Below are 24,173 nucleotides of genomic sequence, written 5' to 3' on the forward strand. Positions count from 1 at the left end.
CCTTGCCCCCCAGAGCCTCTCCCCCACCAGCAACCTCACTGATCACTCCTCCTCCTCCCTCCCAGTGCCTTCTGCCCGCCACGAACAGCTGTTTTGCGGGGTGCAGGTCAGCTCCAGGAGGGAAGGGAAGGAACGGGGAGAGGGTGCACTCGGGGGAGGGGGTGGGAAGAGGCAGGGCAGGGGCAGAGGTGAGGCAGTGGCTTGGGGAAGGGATGGAGTGGGGGTGGGGCCTGGTCGGATAGGGGTTGGGGGTCGAGAACCCACTTGGTAGAAAGGAAGTTGGTGCCTGTGATGGTTATGAATTTATATATTTGTGTCTATAGAAAACTGTGCTCATAAACTGTGGTGCAATTTCAGCTCCACCTCACAGTAGGGCAGTGAGCAGTCAGGCAGGTAGAGACACCTCCCGAACCAGTTGTTTACACAAACCTGGCTTCAAGTAAGTATCCATTGTCCAGCCCAGGAAAGGACAATGGTAGACTGTTGGGGTTAATGGAAAGACATGGATGCAACTCTACAATGAAAAGAACATTCCGGCTCGGAACATCAAGTCAGGAGGAAATATCCCCATTCTGAATTACCATGAGTCACCATGGACTGGAGAGGGCGGGGAAAAAGCCCTTTTCAAATCAGGCTTGGATCTGAGGTATTTCCTCCGGAATTTGGGAGACAGTCTCGAGGCAGAAGGCAGTCTGTGAATGCTGGATCCCACCTATGGCTAGGGGGTACATTGTTTTAAGGCAATATGTGACTTTTATTAGAAAAGAGATTTTATCTAATATGAAAGTGCAAAGCCAGAGGTTGCGTCTCTGTGTTTGGTTTCTGTGTAACTCATATACATTTGCTTTCCCCTTACTATTCCATCTTGGAATCTGCGGTTTTTCTATTAAATACACTTTTTGTATATTTTAATCCCAAACAGCTCTCTGGTGTACAAACTGTGTGGAGTGTGTATGCCAAAGTGAGTTGATAACTGGGGCACTAATTTCATGCCTTGAAGTTCAGAGGTGAGGAACCAGAGGGGAATGGTCACAGTGTCTGCTAATTAAGAATTCAGGGAGGACGTATCTGGGGAGACTCAGGACTTGAAAGGGCTGTTCGTGTCACTCTGTAAAAAGTAACTGGATTGGTCAGAGCCGGGATGAGACCTTGTGCTTGTGGGATCTGAACCATAGCCACACAGCACCAAGACCAGGCCAGGTTACAGGGCAGATGATGCCAGAACCCCTTGCTAGTCTGGGTGGACCCCAAAATATCACAAAGGCATGTTCTTACCTCATGGTAACTAAGGGTATACCTACACTTTGATCTGGGGATGTGATTCCCAGCTTGAGTAGACTTACTGTGCTAGCTCAAATAGAGTTAGTGTGCTAAAAATAGAAGTATAGCAGTAGCAGCAGGCGTGGTGGGAAGGGCTAGCTTCCCTCAGTACAAACCCAACATCTCTAATGGGCACACACTCAAGGCTGTTAGTCCTCTCACTATTTGCGCTGCCATGGCTACATTCTACTTCTAGTGCATTAGCTCAGTGAGGAGCTAGCACAAGTATGTCTACCCAAGCTGGGAATCATACCCCCAACTCGAAATGTGGACATACCCTGAGATGAGCTAAAGTTCTGGTGCATGCAAGACAATCTGTAGTTTTCAAACAAGTTAGCAAGTTAAGATAAACCTTAGATTCACCCTAGTTTTCACCTTGACCTGGTAACATGTCCAAAAGCTACAAACTGCCTTGTCTACACTAGGATTTTACTGTGTTAGTCAGCATTTGTTATCTAACATATGATAAGAACATACCTGTTCCTAAGTGTTTGGTATTATTTTCAGGCTTTGTATCTTCTGTTGATTATTAAACCCACCCAGAGGAAACAGATGCGGATTAAACTTGAGTCATCATCAATCATCACCACTATCATCATCATCATTCTTCCCATACCATCAGGTGAGGCAGAAGTCAAACAACATCAATCATCCTTATCCTGGGCTCATTTTTCCAGCTCCTTTATATTCAGATGTAATAATAAATGTGTGTATGTGGGCTTTATTTGGAATGGCCCAGCTGGTGAATCTACACACTGGCTTACAATCTGAATACAAACACAGCACTTGCCTACACAAAGATTTAGCTACAGACTAACTGTCCATGTGGACAGTTCATTAGTGCACTTTAATCTAGTCCCATTTCAAAGAGGACTGGATCAAAGCACATTGAGAAACTGTTAATGCGCATCATCAGGGTCCACATGGACAGTGATCCTGCAGCATGCTAGTGCAGGGTAGACTTATACCCCAGCTTGCCGCAAACTAATTATTCCTGTAGACAAGCTCATAGTCTTCTATTTGAATAACATTAGGTAAGCCAGGCTTCCCTCTATAACCTCAATCAATTAGACAATGGGTTGTCGTAGTAATGTATTTCTATATTATATTATATTATTTCCTACCTGTAATATCATTCCTTCCTCCACCAGGAGGGCCCATTGCTGAAACAAGTAAGACATCTATGATATCAAGCCTGGTTGTATCCTTCTTGTCATACCAGTGACCATGATCAATCCACTGTCTAAGAAGCTCAATAGGTGGCTGGGCTCCGTACACCTCCTTTGCAGGCATGTTTAGGTCATCTAAAAAGAATGTTCATATCTTAAGAAATAAATCAAAGCACAGATACCTATTATCTCTCTTAACAAGGAAAAGGTTACCTTTCATTATTATTATTTATCTTTGATGCAACAACTGAATCTAATGTAATTATACCATGCAAGGGTAATTTTTTTTAAAGTTAAAGATATTGGTTAAATTTTGTTTGGCTGATGGGCTGTTTTTTTGTTTTGTGTTTACTTAAGATCACAAATTGCAAAATAAGGTAACAAACTGAACAGATTTAAAGTAAGGGAGAAAACCATCTTAAAGACAAGCACCACTTCAATGCAGTGGCACTGGACCACTTTTTACAATGGAGGGTGTTGAAAGCCAAAGGTCCTCAACTTTTTACCTCGCATCCTCTCCCCAGAGCTGGGGCCAGGACTAGAGTATGGCTCTGGGAGGTAGGGGGGAAGTGGACAGGGGTAAGGGGGCTGAGGCTGGGACCACAGCTGTGGGAAGGAGCAGAGTCCCAGGTGTGGGTCCTGTAGCCGGGAACCTGGATGTCGGGCCAGGAGCAAAGCCCCGGACATAGATCCTGCATCTAGGACCCTGGGTGAGGGGCCAGCAGCAGCGGGACTCTGGGTGCTGGGCCAGCGGCTGGGACCTCATGCAAAACATAGGGGTGCTGTAGCACCCCCCACACCACTAGTTCTCACACCTGTGCTTCAATGTATGTACATTTTCCAGCAGGGGACAATACTAATCCTTTCACAGCTGCCTTTAAAAAAAAAAGCTGTGGTAGTATATAATTACCAGATCAATGAAGCACTTAGTTCTCCTGAAGCCTGAATTTACATGAAGAAATAAGAACACACAAGTTGTCTTACCTACAAATATTACAGCTTTTTTCCCCACAGGAGGTCCAAATAGTCCCTTTCTTCTTCTGTCCAGCTTTGACATAATAATATCCTGGGTCTGGTTAGCTGAAGTTCTTGCAGAGAAGTTGATGCAGTTAGGGACGTATTTAAGCTTTGGAAGTTGCAGCAGAAAGCTGTTGGTAATCGCGGATTTTCCTGTGCCAGTGGGGCCCACAAACAGCAAGGGGATGTTATGTTCCACATATGTTTTTAGAAAAAAAGTTTGCCTGGCTGTTTCCATTGTTGGAATTATAAGCTCGGACACCTATTATATGGAAGATTAAAATACCATGTGGAAAACAAATATCTAACACTGTAATCAATACTGAGGTTTGAAATCAACTTACTGCAGTGAGTTTATTGCCCAAAAAGGAGTTTTTAAAAATTACTTCTATATGTAAATAAAGGTTCTGACAAGTTTCTTGTAGATACTGTAAATGGTACGTAAGGAGCTGCTTTTGTTCTGTGTTTGTACAGCACCTAGCACAATGGAGCCTAAGTCATGCATGACTAGGGCTCCTAAGCATTGTGACAATTCAAAGCAAAAATGGGAGCACTGGATAATTCCTAATCTGGGGCTCAATTCTGCCCTTCACTGTGCAAAGGGAAGGGGTAAAATGTCACAGGGAGTCTCTTCTCCCCCCACATCAGTGGGGTAGCTATGTGCTGTGTACTTAAAAGTTATTTTTAAATGATGAAATAAAGATTCATCCTTCTTCTTTCCACATATGTTGTGTAGATGCTAGCTGTACTGATATCTAGCATGTCAATGAGGAATAGTGGCAATGAGGCAATGATTAACAACATTTTGAACTTCTTAAAGATTTATAATAAATAATAATAATAATAATTGGAGATATACCTATCTCCTAGAACTGGAAGGGACCTTGAAAGGTCATCGAATCCAGCCTCCCCATCCTAAGGAAGCTGTGAGTCAATTCAGGTAGAAGTGCTGATTAATTCATATTATATTACACTAGGTCCCAGCCTGAACACCCAAAAACAGACACCAAAAATCAGAGGCTACTTCTCGGTTAAGTGACTTGCCCAAGGTCATACAAGGATTCTGTAACAAAGCCAGGAATTGAGCCCAGATCTTTCACCACAAGATCATCCTTATGCTCCATATTTACCTTTTGTACTGAGATTTAAATATAGGTCTGACATCAGAACCAAGGTTTAAGCAGGGGAGAGCCCATACAGCTTAAGACATTCATAGTAAGCAGAAAGAAGTCATATATAAATTAATCAGAGCTACCAAATGTAACTGACTTGTAGCGCTGTCATTTCACAACATTGTTTTCATCACTGAGTTCTTTTCTATAATGAAAAAAAAAAGTTAACCTTTGCACCAGCAGGGATATTTTGCTCCTCCCTAGTGATGTAATCAGTCCATATGTTCCATTGCCCACTGGCTTGCTTGTGAAAATAGAAGTCATACACACTCCCTGTTAAACAAAACACAGACTATAGGAAAACTGACTGAATAGACAGTCAAAATAATGTCATGTCCCTTTAGCCTCTAAAGTATTTCCCCCTAGTTCTTTCTAGTACAAGGGTAGAAATGATCAAATGAAAGAATTTTCCTGATTTGTCAGTTCTTCACATGGCCTGTGTGGCAATGAATGCCTCGTAAATACCACTGAATATCCTCTTCTCCCATTGAACCTCACTGTCAGGAAGTTGTTAGCTGCAACAGATTTCACCATTTAGGTCAATTTGGGGCACATGCTCCTCTTGTTTAGAGCAACAAAAAAGAGCTCCCCACTGTGTATCTTTCAGGCCTGGCTGCAGGATTTCTGCAGCAAAGGAAAAGTGCCAGACACCCCAGTCTGTCCGGCAGTGCTAGACAGGATTTGGCAGGGTTTGTAAAGCAAGACTAAGCAATACAAATACAGTTATGTAGAAACACCTTTTTCTGGAAAGATATTGTTTTTGGTGAGCTTCACGCTTTTGGGGCGCGGGTTCTCATCATCCATTCCCATTAGCAAGTTGCGGAAAAACAGATCAAATTTCTTTCTGCTGTCTGCATTGACGGTCCCACCGATTGTCCAAACCAATGCGAAAAGGAAAAGCCCCTGTAGCCATAAGATGATCTGCTGACTAGACATGGTTTCACCTTCTTCTTCACCCGATTTTCTTATTTCATCTAAAAAATGCATTCAAATCTTGGTTAAATGATCAAAATCTGCTTTCGTAAAAAAATCATTCTAAGCCAGATCCTAAGCATTGCCTTCAATGGCGCTACATCAATTTTCACCAAGTGAGACTCTGGCCCTGTTTTGATAGTGCAATATATTGTTTTCAATTAAAAATGAATGAGTGGGAAATATTTAAAGGAGTTCTAAATATTTCATTAGGATGCTAGCAAACAGCATGCCAAACATCTAAGGCCATGCCTTACTCAGGCCTATAAAGTACTTTGAGATCCTGAGTTGAGAGGCGCTATACAAGGTGCAAAGGACTATTGTTATTACTAGGTCAGTGAAAAAGACCTATGGCATATGATCCACACCCCAAAACACTTGCTTCATTCAAAATGAAGTCTTCTAGCATTAAGTTGTCTCTAGTGGCCTGGATTTTCTATTGTTATGACGTATCAGGAAAAAATAAGAGGATGAAGCATTAAAAGATACTGACCGAGCAGACAGGTATAGAGTTTCATCATGCTATAGGTTAGATGGATAGCGGATGTCTGTACTATGATTTTGCAATGAAGGCGAACAAATTCCAAGCAAGGCTGGACTAGCCACATAAACATGTCATCAATCTGCAAGCAGAACAGGAAACAGTTTTAAAACAGTGTAGGAGTGGCATCATTTTCCTTACTTACCTAGTCCTGTATCAAAGGTTTATTTGACTTAGCTGTTCAATAAAAGTGGATCCTTAAGGCACCAATAATTCTGCCTGGGTTGGTGGAGGGGGAGATTGGGGAGTGGCCTTGACAAGGCACTATGGGAGTTGCCACAGAGCCATGGAACCTGCCTGCCAGTGGAAAGAAGCTGCTTTTGTCACAAGCAAATAAATGGTTTGGAATAGGAAGTTTGTTCTCCTCTTATTAAGCCAGACAACAGAAGGACCTTTCCACCTTGGGGAGCTGTTACTCCACCCAGCCACAGGGACTAAATATGGGAAGATCGCATTTCACTGAGGTTTACAGGATAATCTGAGAGAGTAAATCCAAGGCCTAGTAAGCATACAGCAGAAGGAACAAAGACCAGGGTTCCATCAGACCATTAAGGGCACTAGGGGTAGTGCATAGTCACCTCATCCCATTGTGAAATGCCTTCTAGAGCTCCCTGGTATGCAGGGAGAGTGTGACCACTGCCGTAAGTGAAGCATCATCGCTTTCCCTCTACAGCAAGCCAGCTCTGCTGACTTATGCAGGGTGCAGGAAGTCATGGCCCAACCTCTCCTCTGCCTCTATCTTGGCCTTTTCCAAGGGTATTTCAGATAGTTTATAAAGGGACAGAGATTGCTTCTTAACCAACAGCAGGCAGCATTCCTCCATCCCTAAGCACTTTTCTGAATTTGGTCCCAACTCCTGTTTGCTCTTCCATTGAACAGTGAAGAAGGGGGCTGGCAGATCACAGAAAACTATGGCTTCATCCAGCTCTAGGCCCAACACAGAAAAGTTTGTTTGGCCTTTTAATGCCTGATCCTCCTCCCACTGAACATAATGTTTAATGCTTAGATAACCTTCAGAACCTATTCCTGCAAACCCTCAGTCTCATTTGTAAGTGCACTACACGAACGTGAGCACCACTGATCCATCTGAGTTGTTCTACTCAGTAAGAACTACTCTAGTGAGTAAGGGTTTGCAAAAGAAGACCCTGAATGATAAGAATGTTATTAATATATGCATTTCTCATGCTAGGATCTGACTGCTCCAAACAGGTGAAGGTGCATTTTTAATGCACATTTCTCACCCCCCCTTCTCCTGGGCCTGGCTCACATAATCTCCACCTATCATGCACTAGGACTCTGTTAGTGATGTCTCACACATCACTAAACCCCATGTAATATTGGATATAATTTTCAAAAGTGGAATGGAGCCCAGGGGTTAGAGACTGCTAGGAGAGTGAGCAGGTTCTAGCAGAGAGTCCTGGAAGTTAGGACTGAGACTCTGACCAGGCAGGGCCTGGGAGTGGCCTGCCAAAGCAGAAAAGATGACAGGCAGGAAGGCCTGGGAGGAGGAAGAGAAACCTTTGCCTTGTGTGGGCTTTTGGATAGAAAGATGGGAAAGTGGGGAAAGTGAGGCAGACTGCCTGTGGAGTCCCTTGAGATTCAGGGTATGTCTTCATTGAGATCAGAGGTGTGACTGCAGCACATGTAGACGTACGCAAACTAGCTTTGTTCTGTTGCAGTCCATGGTAGTAAAAGTGGCAGCATAGAACGTACAAGCTCATCTGGGATGCTAGGCATGTACTTGGCCGGCTAGCCTGTGTTGCCTCCCATGCTACCACAGCTTCACTGCTATAGTTATTCAAGCTAGCTAGAGCAAAGCTAGTGTGGTTATGTCTACATGTGCTGCAGTCTGACTGCAATGTAGACATACCCTTTGTGTCCTGATTCACTGAGGTGCTTTTGAAAACATTACCCAATGTACCTACCTGGAAGCCCATAGGACATACTAGGACACAGTGAGCAGATTACCTTTAAAGTAAAAGTTATAAGGCTGACACATAAAAGAAAGTCTCGCACCAGTTCTCTGTGCTCCTGTTGCAGATTTGGGGGCAGCGTGTCCATGTAGGAATCCTTCAGAGGCTTCCAACCTAACTGATTAGGATCCATATAGATCATACCACACCTGGAAAAGTAAGTAGTCATGGTGCAGTAAGGTATCTGAAATGCATCAGGTACATTGTGTGAGGTAGTTCAAACTTTGGGTGCGTTACTGTTACCTGCTGACAGTTGCTGGAGATGCCTCCTCCAAGTCAGCTGGCTCGAAGATTAAACTCATTTTGGAACTCATCTGAATTATTTCCCCGCTCATTAAACACAGCTGGAAAGCAAACATGGCATAAACATGGTTTAATCATATCATAGCTGAACATTCACTTATAGCAGTGCTTGTCATAAAACCACTGAACAGCCATCCCATTTAGTGTCAGTTCTTATTCATTCATTCATGTTCCCATAGTATGTGATATTTCTAGAATTCTGTCTTAGAGAGCCCTCCATTTGTTATTGCCAAGTCTTGCAGACTTGGGAGAAAATGAAGCATTAGCCAGCTCTTTATATATTCCACAATAAAAAGCAATCCTTTTTCTTTTAGCAGTTTAAGATCATTATAATTCATGTATTTCAATTTACTTAAAAGGGTCAGATCACTAGCTGCAATAACCAAACAACTTCAATTAATTATGTGCATTCACACGCTAAAGTAACAGGCAAAAATGATGGCTACCTTCTTATTATCATCTAGCACAGTGTTCATGTTCTCTATCCAAACTGCATCCACTGGTCCATCAAATATAATCCACTTTCTGTCTTCTGTGGTTGAAGATGCTTGTTGTCTGAAGGTGTTTGCAAGGACTCCATCTGTCCACTCATGGCTCACAGGGTCAAAACACCCATACAGCTGTCCCATTGTAATAGCTTTGGGATTAATAATTCTGTACTCAACAGCAAACTCATCCATGGAATTTGCTAGGTAGGAATTAAAAATAGATTACATTGATTAGCTAGATAGAAGGCAAAAGTTCTTTAAAAATATTTTTAACTAATGAAGTTTGGAAGTGGAACATTCCGGATAGAATCCCAGTGTAGCCACCCAATAGACCTTACATGTGGAAGCTACCTAGCAGTAAGTAACGACCTCCTTCACTTACACATAGAGTTTATTGCTACACAAGGCAGGTCCAGAGTGTTGTGTGCAAAAGCACAAGGTAAAAAATGAGGAACAGGACAGAAGCACAATGGAAACTGATTGTGCATTAATGAGAGAGCTTCACAAAATCTCTCCCAGGGAATAGATCTGTTGAGCAAAGAGGTGCCATTTTTGCAGTCATTTTCCAGAGAAGTACCATACATTAAGAGATTTGTTTGATGCGACTATTGCTGCTAGTTTTGCATGACTACTGTGCACAAATATACTGCTTAACAAAACATGTAACTGACTTCTTTGCATATTCGTGTGATCAGTTTAAAAGAACGATATTTCTGACTGAGTTTTTCCAATCTTATTCCTGCATATCCAAATTCTCTTCTATTCTGCAACCCATTAACAGCAGAATTAGCAACCTGAACTTATATTTGTACAGCAAATTCATTGGTCATAGAATTCATTTCTTATGAGAAGTCTTCAGTAGGCTTTTTCGTTTTACCTGTGTACAAATCACCAAGGGCTGCGGCTAGCACTTTGTAAGCACAGGTCTTTCCACCCAAAGCATCTCCAACAATCATGTATCCATGGCGCACCAGCATCATTTCATAAATCTGTATTAGTGACATGAGTTTTATACGTAAATATATTAAAGAACTGAATGTAATGTGTGTGAAACTACGTCTCTCTTGCACTCCTACATTGTGTGAAAGAGCAGATCAGCCAATCTAGACACAAACATCTGCCCTTAAGGATCCTAAGGCCAAACTCAGAGGTGAGTCTAAAATAGCATAATTACACTTCCTGCCTCCTCAGAGTGTAAATTACTCCAACCCAGGCCTTGTTTTCATTAGAAATTTGCACTGGTTTAACTTAAATTTGTTTTTAAACTGATTTAAACTAGTGCAAACCCCTGGTAGACAGACATTCTTATTTTAGCTTAAGAGGGCCTTTTTTTAGTTTAGCTTTATCCAATTGCTAACTGACCCAAGCTACACCAAAATAAGTCTGGTTTAAACCAGAACAAGAGTGTCCACCGAACTGTTTGTACCTGTTTAACTAACTTGGTTTCAAATCAGCAAAAGCAACTAATAAAAGGGTGAAAGTTAAAGCAGTGGGAGTAATAAAAGCACAACACATGAGTGGTGGTAATAACAGTACCGAGATCTCAAAACACTTTACAAAGATAGTCAGTATAATTATTGCCATTTTACAGATGGGGAAACTGAGGTATAGAGTGATGAACTGACTTGCTTAAGGTCACTCAGCAGGTCAGTAGCAGAGCCAGGAACAGAACAGAGGTCTTATGAGTCTTAGTCCAGTGCTCTCAGTGCTAAGGCACATTGGCTCCTCTAGTAAGACTGAACTTCATTTGCTGGCTCCAGTCATGTGACCTGAGACATGGAAGGGGGCAATATTTACTGACCAACTCATACTTACTGTTATAGAGAATGGAGTTTTTTTCTGGCATATCAATGTCTGTACATTTTGTGGTTTTCACTTTGTATAGATAAGCTTTCTGTAATGCTCTGCTAGCTACTAATTTAGGCCCTGATTCAGCCAGGTACTTTAATGGTTTATATTATCTTTTTTTCAGATGTGATGAATATTTTCTTTAAATACCTGAATAATTTTTCCAATAAACCAAGGAACTGGTTGAAGATTCATTTTTGTAATATTGTCAGTCAGTGCCTGCACAAACAGCCCATAGTCTGGTTTAGGAAGAATCACTCCAGGAAACAGATCAGATATGATACCCTGTTAATGAAAAAAACAGGATACTATTAAAAAGACCAGATCTCCATTTTGCTAGGCACCATACAGACTAACAAAAACAAAGGCAGAACTTATGAGTGTTAAGAAATATATAGAAAATGGTAGGAAATAGGACTTTAAGGGGGAATGTATTCAGCTGGACTGAGTCCTAATTTACAGGCACTAATTGCGCCCACATTTTTGGACCTGCAAAATTAACTGCAGGTGCAAACCTCAGTAGCTGTGCCTTTAATTGACTCACTTGTACCCACAATCAGATAGAGCTGATGGCACTCTGTTTTGCACTCACAAATGAATGAATGTCACAAATGATACAGGCATGAATTGCTCCAGCAAAACAAACGTAAAACTGCTGAAAATCTGCCTTTAAATGTACTGAGGGAGGGGAGAGATTAAATGACTAATGGGGAGATCTGTGTTCTTTTACTTCACAGCAGTGACTTTTTTCAAAAGTCCAGATCTTAGGTCTTTATAATTAATACAGATGGCTTTGAAGCCTGATACATTGATTATCCTCCTTCTATGGAAGCATAACATTAGCAATAACATCATGGTTTTCACTCTGACTTTCAAAGAAAATATTTTCTATTGCTTGCAATTTAACTTTCCCCACCTCCTTCACAGGCTGGCCTACACTTAAAAGTTAGGTCGATGTAGCTACATTGGTCAGCGGTGTGAAAAATCCACACACCCGAGTGCCACAGCCATGCTGACTTAACCCTCAGCATAGATGCAACTATATTGATGGAAGAATGCTTCCATCGACATAGCTACTGTACCTAAGGAAGGCGGTGTTCCTACAGTGGGGAAAAAACCTTTCCGTTGGTGTAGACTACACCCTGTCTACACTACAGGGTTATGCTGACATAGCTACAGAAACTTAGCAATGCCTATATAGTCTCCTAGTGTAGACACATCCTTATATACAAAATTAGCAAAGAATGGTTTTCATTGGCATGAGTTAATGGAGTTACAAGAGATCATGTCAATGGCATGCAACATATCATAAGGTAACTCAAAAGGTAACTCCTATCATTGCTATAAGTTCATTTTTCAAAACAATACTAAGAGCCAAATTATGCCCACAATTAGACTGGTGCAACCCCACTGACTTCAGTAGTAATGATGAAAGAATTTGGACAAAACTGTTTTAAATTAAACAATGGTCTGTTTTCTTAGTTTATCATGGCAGTCCCATCTGTCTGTCTTTCTAGGTTCTTATAACTTAGTATTTTAATGCAACTACCTGTTATCTTACCTGAAAGAGAGGAACATCTTGTGCCAAGAATTTAGCTAAGTTAACATCCAGCAGAGCTCGAAGTAACAATACACTTTCATCTTCTTCTGGGTACTTTAGTTTTAAGTTTCCTGCTGCTGTCAGGACAGATTTAACAGCACGCATTCCATAGTCATAGTGATGCTGAGATGATAACTGTTCAGAGCAAAGACGGTACGTGGCAACAATTTTCTGGGCAAGACTGTGGATGTTAAAATATGGTGTGTGAAATGCAAATATAATGCCAAATATATCAGATATTTGCATATTTAAAGCCCAGATCTTTGAAGTAAATGGAGTGATGTCAGTTTACACCTGAGGACATGCCTCAAAATGTATAGAACTCTAAATGACAGATTTCTCCATTGTTTTGGGTTTTGTAAAACAGTAACAGCTCAAATGTTGTTTCCCTGTTCACGTGCCTCAAACATATATAAAACTTCATTCACACAGAGTGACAATTCACCTCTGTGCCAAGTTCCAGAAGAAGGTTTACGCACTACTTATGGAGGCTTAAGTAAGCCTTAAGTAAAGTGTAACCTTGTGCTTCCCTCCACCTAGGGGTACATTTCACCTATGGTAGCCAAGGTACATATCAAAGGTTTGTTGTGTGCTTTTGTTGTTTTACAAACTTGAATCAGTTAATATCATGCAGGTCTTTTGAGATGGATTATCAGGAAATACCCATTAAGGTGTTCATTTTCAAAGCAGTGCATATGGATTTAATCACGTGATTTTAACTGAACAGAACAGTTGCCTGGATAAATATTTACACAACACTTGGAAAATTTAGTCCAAAGTATCAGTAGAAACAACACCACACACACATACTCCCCACCCTCCGCCCCACACACAGAGTGATTAGCCTCCTGAGGAATTTCAGAGCCAGCTGTAAGTGGAAAATTGAATATGACTCACCTTCTAGAATCAAGAAATCCCATTGAATAAAGTGAAATTTCACCAATCAAAGCATAATCTGGAACCATCATGGCAACTGTTCGGAATAGTGCCTATGGGAGAAAAAATTAACATCTAAAAGAACGCAGACCCAAGAATAGAGAATAAAGCAATAACTTGAATTAGTTTTATAGGTGTAGTGTTCCCCTGTAAATTCACAGACTTTTGTCATTTGCCTTCCATGCATATGACTTTAGGAATCAAACTGAGGTCAGGGGGAGTCCGTTATTATCGTTATTCTTGATTATTTGCATTATGATATTGCCAAAAGGCTTTAACCAAGACCAGATCTCCATTTTGCTAGGCACCATACAGACACAGCAAGAGACATTCACTACTCTGAAAATTTCATGATCTAAATAGATAAGACAAAGGAAGTATTATTACCCCATTTTACATATGGGCAAACTGACACATGGAGGAGAGATTGTATGCGGTGTAGTTGTAGCTGTGTCATGAGCAGGACCAGTGTAATCACTAGGCGAACTAGGCGGCCACCTAGGGCGCCAAGATTTGGGGGTGCCGAAAAGTGATGTCCAACTTTTTTTTTTTTACACAACAGTGGAGTCACATCTTATGCAGGGGTTAGGTTCTAAGGCAGGGGTCGGCAACCTTTCAGAAGTGCTGTGCCGAGTCTTCATTTATTCACTCTAATTTAAGGTTTCACGTGCCAGTAATAAATTTTAATGTTTTTAGACGGTCTCTTTCTCCAAGTCTATAATATATAACTAAACTATTGTTGTATGTAAAGTAAATAAGGTTTTTAAAATGTTTAAGAAGCTTCATTTAAAATTATATTAAAATGCAGAGCCCCCCAGACCGGTGGCCAGGACCCAGGCAGTGTGGGTGCCACTGAAAGTCAGCTCGCGTGCTGCCTTCGGCACACGTGCCATAGGTTGCCTACCCCTGTTCTAAGGTCAGCGCGTAAGAGGAAAATCGCATATAGTGAAAAGTACCATAAAGTACAGTACACACAGTATACGCGGTATACACTAGAACAGTGGTCCGCAACCTACAGTTTGGCACGCGAGCCGATTTTTTTTTTTTAATGGCAGGCTGTGGGTCCCAGCTGCCACTGAGCCTGTTGCCGGCCTTTGGTTCCGTTCACTCAGCCGGCAGCGGGCTGAGTGGGGCCAGCAGTGGGCTGAGCAGGCCGGCAGCCAGGACCCTGGCTGGCAGGACCGGTGGACGGAACCCCCCACCCCCTCCACCCCGAGACCGGCAGCAGGCTCAGCCCACTGCCAGTCTGGGGTTCCGTCCACTGGCTCCTGCCAGCTGGGGTCCCAGCCGCCAGCCCTGCTCAGCCCACTGCCAGCCAGGGTCCCAGCGGGCGGCTCCGCTCAGCCTCCTGCCAGCCAGGGTCCCAGCCGGCGGCTCCGCTCAGCCTCCTGCCAGCCTGGGTGAACAGTCTGGGGTTCCGTTCACCCAGGCTGGAAGGAGGCTCAGCAGAGCCGGCGGCTGGGACCCCGACTGGCAGCAGGCTGAGGTCCCAGCCGCCACCCTGCTCAGCCCACTGCAGGTCTGTCTGAGCAGCTGCCAGCCCCTTGCCAGTCGGGGTCTCAGCTGCCAGCCCCGCTCAGCCTCCTGCCAGCCTGGGTTAATGGAACCCCAGACCGTCAGCAGGCTGAGCGGGGCCGGCAGTCTGGGGTTCCATCCACTGGTTCCTGGCAGCTGGGATCCCAGCCACTGGCCCTGCTCAGCCTGCTGCTGGCCCCGCTCAGCCAGCTGCCGGCTGAATGAATGGAACCCCAGACCGGCAACAGGCTCAGAGGTGGCCGGGACCCACAGCCTGCCATTAAAAAAAAAAATTGGCTCGTGTGCCACCTTTGGCATGCGTGCCGTAGGTTGAGGACCCCTGTTCTAGTGTATACCGTGTATACTGTGTATACTACGTGTACTGTACTTTATGGTAATTTTCACTATATGCGATTTTCCTCTTACACACTGACCTTAGACCCTAACCCCCACATAAGATGTGACTCCACTGTATTCATTTTTGAAAGTTTATAATAAGCGATGCTCCGAAGGGGGTGGAGGGAGGAGGCGCAAAGTGGAAGTTTCCCCTAGCGCGCAAAATATCCTTGCAGCGGCCCTGGTATTATATTACTTAACCAAGGTCACACAGGGAATCTATGGCAAAGCTGGGAATTGAACTCAGATTTCCTGAGTCCCAGTCTAGTGCCTACAACTATTTTCCTTACTGATACAAGAACATTTGTTATACTTTGAGGCTGAGATTTGCAAAGCTGTTTAGGGGATTTTAGTTATAATTAATTTTAATGAGAATTGGGCATCCAAATCCCTCGGGTACTCTGAAGACTGCAACCTGAATTGTCACTGTACTCCACAATAGAAGGTTTTAAGCAGGCAGTTTATCTGTGACAGGTGGAATCTGACTCTCAGTAGATTTTCCAGTTTTAACTAAATATTTCAAATATTAAATAACCTACAGGTAAAATGAATGTCACAACTTTTTTATTCCCAAAACCAAGTCAAAAGCTCTGCATTTCTCCTGTAACAGCTGCCATCATTTGCACCTATAACAGACCAAGAAACTACATTTCTTGTGCTGTTTATGGTTTTAGGTTTCAGAGTGGTAGCCGCGTTAGTCTGTATTAGCAAAAACAATGAGGAGTCCTTGTGGCACCTTAGAGACTAACAAATTTATTTGGTCATAAGCTTTATTGAGATGCCTGTGATCATAGGCCGTGGGTATAACTGCCCAGGCACTGCCGCTTACCCGCCGCCAGACACCTGGACTGCGGTGGCCCCATCCCTTCCCCGAGGCCCCCACTGTCTGCTCCTGCTGCTTGCCTGCCTGCCTGCCATATCTCCTCTACTCTATCCCCACTCCAAAGGTCCCTGCTGCTCACTCTGTCCCTCCTCCTCAGGGATGGGGGAGTGAGGAGGGATGCAGAGAGCCAGCAGCAAGTGGGGGAGTGAGGAGGCTTGGCCGGGTGCTGGGGCTGGCGGCTGAGCCTTCGGGGCGGGAGGGTCTGGAGCTCGGCGGGCTGGCCCAGCACTGGCAGTGGGGGCCAGTGGCTTGGCCAGGAGAGGGCCTTCAGGGGTTGGAGGGCCGGCAGCTCAGCTGGGGGGCTGTTGGGGGGATGGTGGCTCAGCCTGGTGCTGGGGCTGGCCTGGTGCCTAGGGGGAGCCAGTGGCTTGGACTAGCATTAGCCAGGGTGGGGGGCGGCGACTTGGCTGGGGAGACCATCAGGGGCGGGGGGCCACTGGCTCGACCCGGTGTGGCTGGGATGGGCTAGTCGGGGCTCCTCGGGTCACGGGGGGGGGCCCACAGGGCTTCTCCTGTTATGGGGGGGAGGGACTTGGGGTTCCAGCGTGCAGAAGGGGCAGGGCCAGTGGGCTAGCCTCCCCAAAGTGGGGGTTCACCCACCGCCCATGTCTGTGACACATATTGCAATATGCAGTATTCTGGGGACTATATTGTATTGTGTTTATCAATGTTTTATCTATCATTGTGGGCAGGGGACTGTGTGCAACTCTAAAGAGGGAAAATTACTAGGGGGTGATTACTATAGTCCCTGATTTAAGGCGGTCCCAGAGCAGAGGCAAGGAACTGAGAAAGAACTTGGGATATAAAAGGCTGGGTCTTTCTTTTGATTCAGCAAACAGACAGGACCATTGATCCTAGGGGGGCCCCCACACTTGCTGTAGTGTTGGAGGCTTTTGGCTTAGCAGGGCACCATAGGACTGGTGGACAATGTTTGGAGTGTTTTGCAAGCATGTTGAACCTTTTATTGTTTTTATATGTTTCCTCTGTATGCACTTTATCCTGAATTATGCACTCTGCTGAGAAAGAGCTGCATGGTGACATGTTACTGCTGGCATACACTGTTCATAACTCTTGGAGAGAAAGCAAAGCACAGGTGCTGGCCTTTAGACAGACTAGCTTGCTGGGGATATCACAGTGAATTCTAGGGAGCTATAACCTAAAAGAGAGAAGGGAGTAGCACACAGGGACCTACCCAGAGAGAGGTGAAGGCCAGAGGCCTTAAACCTCAGAGGCATTCCTGAAGTGGACCATAGACGGGGGTTAAAGGTGTGGTTACCCTGAAACTGTGGCAATACCATCACATATTACAAGAGAAGCACAGACCCTTAAACTCTGGTCTTGGCTGATAAAAGCAAAAGGAAATTACCTTCAATTTAAACACAAATGCATTGATTTGTAATGTGTAAGTGTATAGATGTGAGACCAAATTCTGCACTGACCTACACCCTGTGCAATTCTATTGATTTCAACAGGATTACTGGGATAGTGAATCAGCATAGAATAAGGCCCATATTATTTTAATGATTAAGGATCTTAAACAATGTTATTATTGAAGTCAGTTGGATTCCAATGTGAGCATTCCTTACTCATATCAGTACTCCCATTGACTACCACAAGACTACTCACAAAAATAGAGATTCAGAGGACGGGGCCTGATTCCAGGCTCACTTACACCAGTGTAATTCAGGAGTAACTCAATGGACGTCAATAGTGTTGACTAGTGTAAAACTGATGTAAGTGAGATCAGATTCAGGCCTATTGTCTATTCATTTTGTGCAACATTAAACACATTATTAAAGCTTAACCACTAATGAACCAGAATGAGAACACCTAAATGGAATTATGCCCTTATATTACACAGTTGCTTTTGCACTATCCATACTACATTGGAATCAAAACTGTAAATTGTGTTTCATTCCTACTAGAAATCAGAACTCCAGAATTACCTTTAGATTATCAGGAAGTTCTGCCCGTCCAGCATATCCAGGATTCATAGTGATGAAGACAGCGCAGGTTGGATTAAGAGAGATCTCTGTGCCTTCAAAGAGGAATGTTTTCAGATTTCGCACAGTAGCCTGTTGTATACTGAGTATCTGTTGTGCAACTACAGACAACACTTCAACCTAATAATAAAGAAGCAAATTAGAAAACATCTAATACATGGAATCAACATAAAAGCAGCATTTCTGGCCTAAATAGGTTTTTTTTTTAAAATATAGCTTAATGGCTTTATGTTGAAGTCCTAGAGATGGAAATTGCCTTGAAGTACCAGAATAAAAGAATTTTAGAAAATTAAAATGCTGGCTTTCAGCTTCGCTGGGGTACAGGCTAACAAAATCTAATGTAATGGAACAATGAATGTGATAGAATAGACTATAAAGAATACACAAAACACTATAATATACAGAACAGACAGATTATGGATGGGATTTTCAAAAGTATTTAGCATTGGCCTAATTTTGCTTCCAGTGAAGTCAGTGGTGAAAGTCACAGGAGGAGAGTTAGGCCAATGGTGAGTGCATTTAAAAATCCCATATATTGGAAGAAGAGAAGGTACAGAGAGACTGTGTGTCAATAGCTCTTAAAACTAAAAATGTAGGACCCAGATTTTCACAGCTAATAATACCTAGTCTTATCCAGTATCAGTAGATGTAAAAGTGCTTTACAGGGAGGTGAGTATGATTATCCCCATTTTACAGATGCGGAAACTGAGACACAGAGAGGTGAAGTGACTTGCCCAAGGTCACCCAACAGGCTAGTGGCAGAGCCAGGATTTGAACCCACTCCAGAGTTCCAATGCTCTATCTACCCAGACCACACTGCCCCTGTCAAAATGTGTGCATGCACTATGGCAGCTGTGTATGCATGTAATTATGAAAACCTGGGCCTAGGTTACAAGCTGTGCTAAAAGTAGGAAATTAATGGTACTACATATTCATGTCTACTTTTAAAGCTATTCTTTACATTTTTTAACTACATTTTTGTTGTTTTAAATACTTTGGTTAAAAAGTTACCTCAATTCTGTTGAACTCATCAAAGCAAGCCCAAGCTCCAGATTGTGCCAGTCCCTTAAAGAATTTACCCATGGCTTTGTAATCAAGACCATCAGAGCAATTAAAGACAACACACTATATTAAAAAAAAACAAAAACCCACAACAGCATTCAGTATTAAAATTTATTACAAAAATGTTGGCATCTATAAACAGAAGGGGATTATTATTGCAATGGTAACTGGTAAATTAGAAGACTATATATATCTAAATATCTAGCTAATGGATCTAGTCATGATATTAATATTAATATGTTGGTAGTGAAGTACCTGTTGAGTATTTACTCACTACAAGGATTCAGATTAGTTTTATGTGACATAACACACTACTGTACATTGGATGTGTGGAGACATCTCAAAGATTTTGCAAGCCTGAGAAATTCAAAACAATACTCATTTATCTCTTGGCTTAGGTGAAAATGTATATTAACTTAAATTAAAGATCACAATTCAGCATTTTTCTAAGCTGCTTGTCAAAAAAGAAAATCTCTGGTAAAGGAATACTTCCTAAAAGGCAAATCCCGCTTCCTTCTTCTGGATGTGTAAGTGTCCAAACACAACTGAAATATCATATTTCTACTACACAACTGAGACCCATACAAAGAGAACCTGCCCCCACACTGAGTCATTGACTAAGCTCTGTGAAAGCTTCCTATACACAGGAACATGGAAAGGGGATTTTAGGTGGGCCAGGATGCAGCATGGCAGTCAGCGGTGGGCCAGGCCTATTAATTGCTCCGGTACCCTGAAGGAGCAGCTGCAGTTTAGGTACATACTGGCTACTGCAGACTGGAGCTGAGGATTCCATTATTCATCCCCATACCTATTGGAAACATTTCATGGAATGCACACAGCCTGTTCACTCAGTCTGTGTGCTTTTCGCCAGGATTTTGTCCTAATTATGAGCTTTCCATTAGCAATCTCCATAAATGGATAATAGGCGAAGGGCACCAACACTCTCGTGAGAAAGAACTCCAGAGAAGACCTGCATCTCCAAACATAAAACAATGTGATGCAACAATGCACTGCAACATTTCATTAATTTTGTTACCTGCTTAGCCAGTGCTTTTGCTAGATCTTTTGTTGTTTCGGTTTTGCCAGTCCCCGCAGGTCCTTCTGGAGCACCACCAAGATTTAATTTCAAAGCCCCCATTAATGTTCTACATAATGAAAAATAAATAACATATGACTCATAGGCCAGCTCCTCAGCAGCTGTAAGTTAGCACAGACCCATAGGCACAGCAATGATTTACACTTGCTAAGGGATCTGGCCCTGCATTGTTATCAGGAATTCATTTTTTCAATTGGTTGGCCATCTCCACCCATCAAACTGGCATATCCTCAGCATGGACTCCTGGAGTTGGAAGCCATTTCAAACATCCAAAATAAAGGCCCAAATCCAAACATGGTGAAAGTAGGTGCAATATCATTTATTTCATTGTCTGACCTTGGTTTACTATATGTGCTTGTACCTGAGCACATGCATTCAGCACCTATGTCCTCATGTGCGGGACTCAAGTGTCATGAACAAGTCAGGACAGTTGTAAGCATAAGCCCAAGGCAGAACAGTTAGTAGATGCTAAACCTTTTGATAGGTAGGCTGGAACTGTATCCATTCAGAGCCACAATGTCAACTGCAGCAGTTAGAAAACTGGAGTTGGCTTGATGGGAACCTTGACAAAGAAAATTAATCTTGGAAGTGATTAAAGAGGATGGAGGTTGTTCCTAAAAACCTGAGAATCACCTATCTTCCTTCTATGGGGAATAGCTTGGCAGTGTTCATACTAATATGTTGCTGTCCCTTAAAGAGTAGGTCCATCAACAGGGGCGGCTCTAGCCATTTTGCCGCCCCAAGCACGGCGGCATGCCGCAGGGGGCGCTCTGCCGGACCTCCTGCAGACGTGCCTGCGGAGGGTCTGCTGGTCCCGCGGCTCCGGTGGTCCTCCCGCAGGCCTGCCTGCGGATGCTCCACCAAAACTGCGGGACCAGCGGACCCTCCGCAGGGACGCCTGCGGGAGGTCCACCGGAGCTGCCTGCCGCCCTCCCGGTGACCGGCAGAGCGCCCCTGCAGCATGCCGCCCCAAGCAAGCACTTGGCGTGCTGGGGCCTGGAGCCGCCCATGTCCATCAAACACCTTATCTTGGAAGTTCTGGGTCCATGAAGGCCCCCTGAAGTCTTCTCTACACTAGGAAAACAATGTGTTGTGAACTGTTTTTTTTTTAAATGTTGCTAAGCATGGTTTGTCCTGCTCTATACTTGCAATTAAATAGAGTTCGGCACCCAGTCAGTAGTGGGTAATTTCCCTCATGTCAGCAGGGCCCATGAGTGACACATGCAGCCATATTTATAGCTACTACATCAGTCACATGGGTCTATTCTGCTCCGCCGCAAGACCCACAGACTTCAAGGTCAGAAGCAGAAAGTAAGCCAGTACGGGCGGGTACGGAGGACTGGTAAGAAAAGGAGACTGCCTGAGGGAGGGAGAAGCCTGTCCCCTGCATAAGAATAGTTTAAACTCAGCTATTCCCTGCGTGGTTCAGCCCCTGGTGGGTTAGGACTGGTTTCTGGCATCCTTGTTAATTTCACTCACAGTATCTGCGGGGAGGGTATGTTTGACCATGGCAGGGGCAGTCCTTTTCTGCTCCTGGGATGAGGGGATCTCTCCAATACACAACAAATACAAGCATTTGGCTGCACAGCTTAAATCCAGAGCTAATAAAAGCAGGTGGAAGGGGAAAACTCACTGTCACATTGGTTTCTCGTCTCCTCCCTCCCCTTCCTCCAGCCAGGCTGCAGAAAAGGCTCTGCATTCCTCCCCCCACCGACACACACACAGCAGGGGTTCTCCTCTAGGCTCTAGCTTGCAGTAGGGAGACTGGCTGAAATGCCTGCTGCTGCTGCCTGCATAAGAACAGTTTAAACTCAGCTGTTCCCTGCGCAGTTCAATCCCCAGAGTTAGGAGCCATTTCTGGCATCCTTGTTAATTTCATTCCCAGTTGTTGTTGGGGGGGAGGGTGTGTGTGACCATGGCAGGGGCAGTTCTTTTCTGCCCCAGGGATGAGGGGGATCTCCTATATACAAAAAACACAATCAAAATCAGGAATCATTTCCAAGTTCAAATCTATCCCATTCCCTCCCCAGCAGAGGATCATGGTTGTGATGTCCAAAATGCTTGCAGATCCTCTTGATGTTGTTACTGAACTGCAGAACAGCTGAGTTTTAAACTGTTCTTATGCAGAGGCGAAGGGACCATCATGATCATCTAGTCTGACCTCTGCACATTTACAAGAAACACAACCTCACTATCTGTGAATGGATTTATTTAAAAGTCAGATACACCCTGCATATATATTTTATTTCAAAGAAATTAATTGACTAGTTCAACATTAATGATTGAGGCTCTTTGCATTAGCAACTGTTACAATATGTATTAAATACAAGTCAGATGGAAAGTGAATGCTACAGTCATAGAGAATATGAATTTTACCTATAGCATCGATCAGTCAGTGGAGTTATAACCAGACGTAGAGAATTGCCAAGGTACTCATAGCCATATTTGGCTTCTGTCGTAATCATTCGCACCATCACATCTCCTTTTTCCCAGTAATATCTCAACTGAGAAATCCACTGGAAATCATTCTGATCTGTGATTTTGTCCTCAACCAATTTTGCAACCACATCACGAGCTGCAGGAACAGAAACAGCTCATAAAATACCTAATAAACAGTAAGCTAACATTTACAGCTGTAGCTCAGCTTTCATTTTTCAAAAGGAAACTGCATCCATTTTGCTTAATGAACCATCTTTATTCAATTGGGCAAAATCCTAGACCCCAGTGCTCAGCATGAGTAGCCAGACCAGGTGCTGGGGAGCTGTGCAGGGTGGAGGAGTACAATCACTCTACAAAGGCCATTTAAGACCAGTGGGTGAACAAACCTATATAGGACACTTGCATCCCCCAAACCCAGGAAATATACAAGGATCTGTGCAGTGACAGGTCTCTTTCACCCCTCCCCCAGTTCACCCATGCCCTGCTGCCTCCTGTAAATGAGAATGCTTGCTCACAGCAGGGCTCTGTACCACACAGGAGACGTACACCTGCTCCACAGCTCCCTATTCTCCAGCCCCCATTTTTTGCACAACAGAATGCCACTGTGGCCCTCTATAGCCACAAAGGAGGAGGTTAGATTTGCCCCTGGATACAGGGCCGGCGCTTCCATTAGGCGACCCTAGGCGGTCGCCTAGGGCGCCAGGATTCGGGGGGCGGCATTTTGTGCGCTCCCTATGGGGCGCGCGGGAGCTTCCGGTTCCGCTCCCATCGCACCCCCGAAGAAGGACCTTCTGCCGACGTGCCGTGGAAAACAGCAGCAGGCAATTGAGCAGCTCAATGGCTGCCACTGTCCCCTGCGGCATTTTGGCAGAGGGTCCTTCTTCGGCGGCGTGATGGGAGCGGAACCGGAAGCTCCCGCACACCCCATGGGGAGCGCACAAAATGCCGCCCCCCGAATTCTGCCTAGGGCACCAGAAACCCTGGCACCGCTCCTGCCTGGATATAAAACTCTTCCTTTGTTGGCATGTTATCCACAAATTCAAAAAGAGTCAACTGTATCTGAAAATAACTCCACTCAATCTGCACTTGGAACTCCTACTGGCATCACATATTATTACATATATACAATCATTAGGTTTCCTTACATTTCTGGGTCTCTGCTAGCAACTATACTGCTGAAAAGCAACATTGTGTGTCACATAGTCTACTTGCAGAGCAATATCAGGAACTGTAAACTGGTTTTTACCTAGCTTTGCCTAGGGTTAGCAATCAGAAGCACAGTATTTTTTAATGACAGAATCCTAGAAATGTAGAATTGGAAGGAACATTGAGAGGTCATCTAGTCCAGTCCCTTGCATTAAGGCAGGACTAAATAAACCTAGACCAGGGGTCGGCAACCTTTCAGAAGTGGTGTGCCGAGTCTACATTTATTCACTCTAA

General features: G+C 43.8%; 1 protein-coding gene across 4 annotated transcripts in view; it reads right to left on the reverse strand.

Moving 5' to 3' along the window:
- DNAH3 (dynein axonemal heavy chain 3) overlaps nucleotides 1-24,173 on the reverse strand; it is a 112,444-nt gene that overhangs the window by 36,056 nt on the left and 52,215 nt on the right. For all 4 annotated transcript variants that reach the window (XM_039492965.1, XM_039492968.1, XM_039492964.1 and 1 more), the window contains 16 exons: nucleotides 22,671-22,869; nucleotides 20,235-20,343; nucleotides 19,148-19,261; nucleotides 18,080-18,256; nucleotides 13,301-13,392; nucleotides 12,365-12,584; nucleotides 10,954-11,088; nucleotides 9,833-9,944; nucleotides 8,914-9,155; nucleotides 8,408-8,508; nucleotides 8,208-8,313; nucleotides 6,144-6,273; nucleotides 5,416-5,652; nucleotides 4,848-4,951; nucleotides 3,474-3,768; nucleotides 2,445-2,624 (listed from right to left, as the gene is read on the reverse strand). In XM_039492965.1, coding sequence (XP_039348899.1) covers nucleotides 2,445-2,624; nucleotides 3,474-3,768; nucleotides 4,848-4,951; nucleotides 5,416-5,652; nucleotides 6,144-6,273; nucleotides 8,208-8,313; nucleotides 8,408-8,508; nucleotides 8,914-9,155; nucleotides 9,833-9,944; nucleotides 10,954-11,088; nucleotides 12,365-12,584; nucleotides 13,301-13,392; nucleotides 18,080-18,256; nucleotides 19,148-19,261; nucleotides 20,235-20,343; nucleotides 22,671-22,869 — 2,553 coding nt within the window. The remainder of the gene's footprint in view (nucleotides 1-2,444; nucleotides 2,625-3,473; nucleotides 3,769-4,847; nucleotides 4,952-5,415; nucleotides 5,653-6,143; nucleotides 6,274-8,207; nucleotides 8,314-8,407; nucleotides 8,509-8,913; nucleotides 9,156-9,832; nucleotides 9,945-10,953; nucleotides 11,089-12,364; nucleotides 12,585-13,300; nucleotides 13,393-18,079; nucleotides 18,257-19,147; nucleotides 19,262-20,234; nucleotides 20,344-22,670; nucleotides 22,870-24,173) is intronic.

Source organism: Mauremys reevesii, linkage group 10 (genome assembly GCF_016161935.1).
Source record: "Mauremys reevesii isolate NIE-2019 linkage group 10, ASM1616193v1, whole genome shotgun sequence".
NCBI classification, from domain to species: Eukaryota; Metazoa; Chordata; order Testudines; family Geoemydidae; genus Mauremys; species Mauremys reevesii.